The 1,988-nt window shown below is 42.4% G+C and overlaps 1 protein-coding gene across 1 annotated transcript in view; it reads right to left on the bottom strand.

Moving 5' to 3' along the window:
* Positions 1–1,449: 1,449 nt before the first annotated feature.
* Positions 1,450–1,988, bottom strand: part of LOC122072105 (salutaridine reductase-like) — a 10,942-nt gene continuing 10,403 nt past the window's right edge. Inside the window, exon 5 of the mRNA XM_042636656.1 lies at positions 1,450–1,743. Coding sequence (XP_042492590.1) covers positions 1,450–1,743 — 294 coding nt within the window. The remainder of the gene's footprint in view (positions 1,744–1,988) is intronic.

The following is a 1,988-nucleotide window of genomic DNA, read 5'->3' as shown; positions in this document are numbered from 1 at the left end:
GCTGGTTACTCCAGAACCTGAAAAATGAGTTCTGAAAACTCAGGTGGGCTAAAATCAGAAGACCGGCAGGCTATATAGCCCGCTGATTTAAGCCCATCGGTTTCTCCAGAGCCTAAAATCTGAGTTCTGGAACTCAGGTGGGCTAAAACCAGAAAACAGGTGGGGTAAAATAGCCCCTACTCTTTGAACAAAAATCTTCCTAACATCATTCTCGACTTTCTTTCGGCTTAGGGAACTTGTTTGGAGACGATCTGGTGACTCAAATCACTCATCTAAGGTCCAGTCATGTACCCTCAACCTAGATCTAAGATCAAATCAAAAGGAAAGGAAGATTCTTACCTCTTCTTCAAGAACACCAATGAAACCCCAAATTTCACTTCTTTTGGTCAAGAACCTCCAAATACTCTAGATCTTCATCCACACTCCTTCCAAATGCTTCAAAATCATTATCCACACCTTCTATTAGACCTTAGATTTGATTATGCAAGTAGGATTAGCAAGATCCATGGGGGTTCTTTCCTAAAAACCAAAAAGAGGGTTTAAGAAAGGGGTTCTCCTAGGAACCCTTGGAATGTGTACAATACCTACCTCAAATCGAAGATCTCGATGAGCTGATCATAAATCTGGGCTCGAAATACCAAGACCCAGCTCCGGTGAAGCTCTACGGCCAACTTCCCCTTCTTCTTCTTTCTTCTTCTTCTTCCTCTTTTCCTTTCTTCTTCTTTCTCTCTCTTCTTTAGTCTCCCACCAACCAACTACATTAATGAGAGAAAAGACAGTTAATGTCCCCCCTTTTATACTTAGGCCCCCAAAATATCTTCTAAATCTCAGGTGGGCTGAATCTCATGTAGGTATGTCTCAGGTGAGTATATCTCAGGTGGGCTAAGTCTTAGGTGGACTAAATCTCAGGTTGGTATATCTTAGGTGGGTCCATCTCAGATGGGTATATATAATCTCAGGCAGGTATATCTCAGGTGGGTATATCTCAGGTGGGTTAAATCTCAGGTGGGCTATCTCAGGTAGGTATAATCTCAGGTGGGCTTCAATGGGAATAAACTCCCACATAATATCCGATTACATTGGCACTCTCAAATACTAGTATGTACCTTCACTTTTTGTACATGGCCTCGTGGTGCGTACAAGTGCAAGGCTTGGGTGCACGTATTACACTTGGTACCTGCTCGGTTGTGTCAGGCCAACCGAAGTTCAAGGTCACCCTTGCTACATATTCCATATGGTACCTGTGTCAGTTCTCTCCGGTTCAACCCCTATATGATCAAACTAATTCAATATGGGTAATTAGACAGGGTTTAGAAAGTAGGGTATCACAACCTTCATACTGAAGAACAACCACATGCATGGACACATTAACATACATATCAATGGAGAAATTTTCAGTCTCCAGTACTTGAGAGACTGTAAATCCTTGGGATCAAGAAAATATAAGGACTATGGACGAACCTGATAAGCAGATGATGCCGTTCCAAAGATGAAATCCGGCAGAAAAACAATTCTATTGATTGTCTCATCAATCACATTATCGATGTTAGTATCATTGGAAATTGCCTTAATGGAACAGTTCTTCAAGTTTCGCCAAAGAGCTACTGTTCTTTGTGGCCCATTGGGGAGGAGCCTTACAGTAATACTCCCATTGCCTAAAATGAAGGGCTTGTGAAGGAGTGGAAGGGGACGATGAACAGTTGTAGTTGACTGAAGCAACTGAGCCTTCAGCATCTTTGCTTTCTTATTTTTATGGGAAGAGCAACAAAGCCATAAACACACAAAAACAGAGAGAGAGAGAGAGAGAGAGAGAGAGAGAGAGAGAGAGAGAGAGAGAGAGAGAGAGAGCAATGCCTTCTTTGGGACGGTCGTCCCCCCACAGGAAACACTTCATCAGTAATTTTTTGGGAATTCAGGCCTCAAAATTTCCTACAAGGTATTTGGGTGTGGAGATCTTCAAGGGAAGGGTGAAGAAAAATCACCTCTTA

Source organism: Macadamia integrifolia, chromosome 1 (assembly GCF_013358625.1).
Source record: "Macadamia integrifolia cultivar HAES 741 chromosome 1, SCU_Mint_v3, whole genome shotgun sequence".
Taxonomy (NCBI): domain Eukaryota; kingdom Viridiplantae; phylum Streptophyta; class Magnoliopsida; order Proteales; family Proteaceae; genus Macadamia; species Macadamia integrifolia.
The sequence above is the reverse complement of the archived record's forward strand: the minus strand, read 5'-3'. Positions and strand labels throughout refer to the sequence as shown.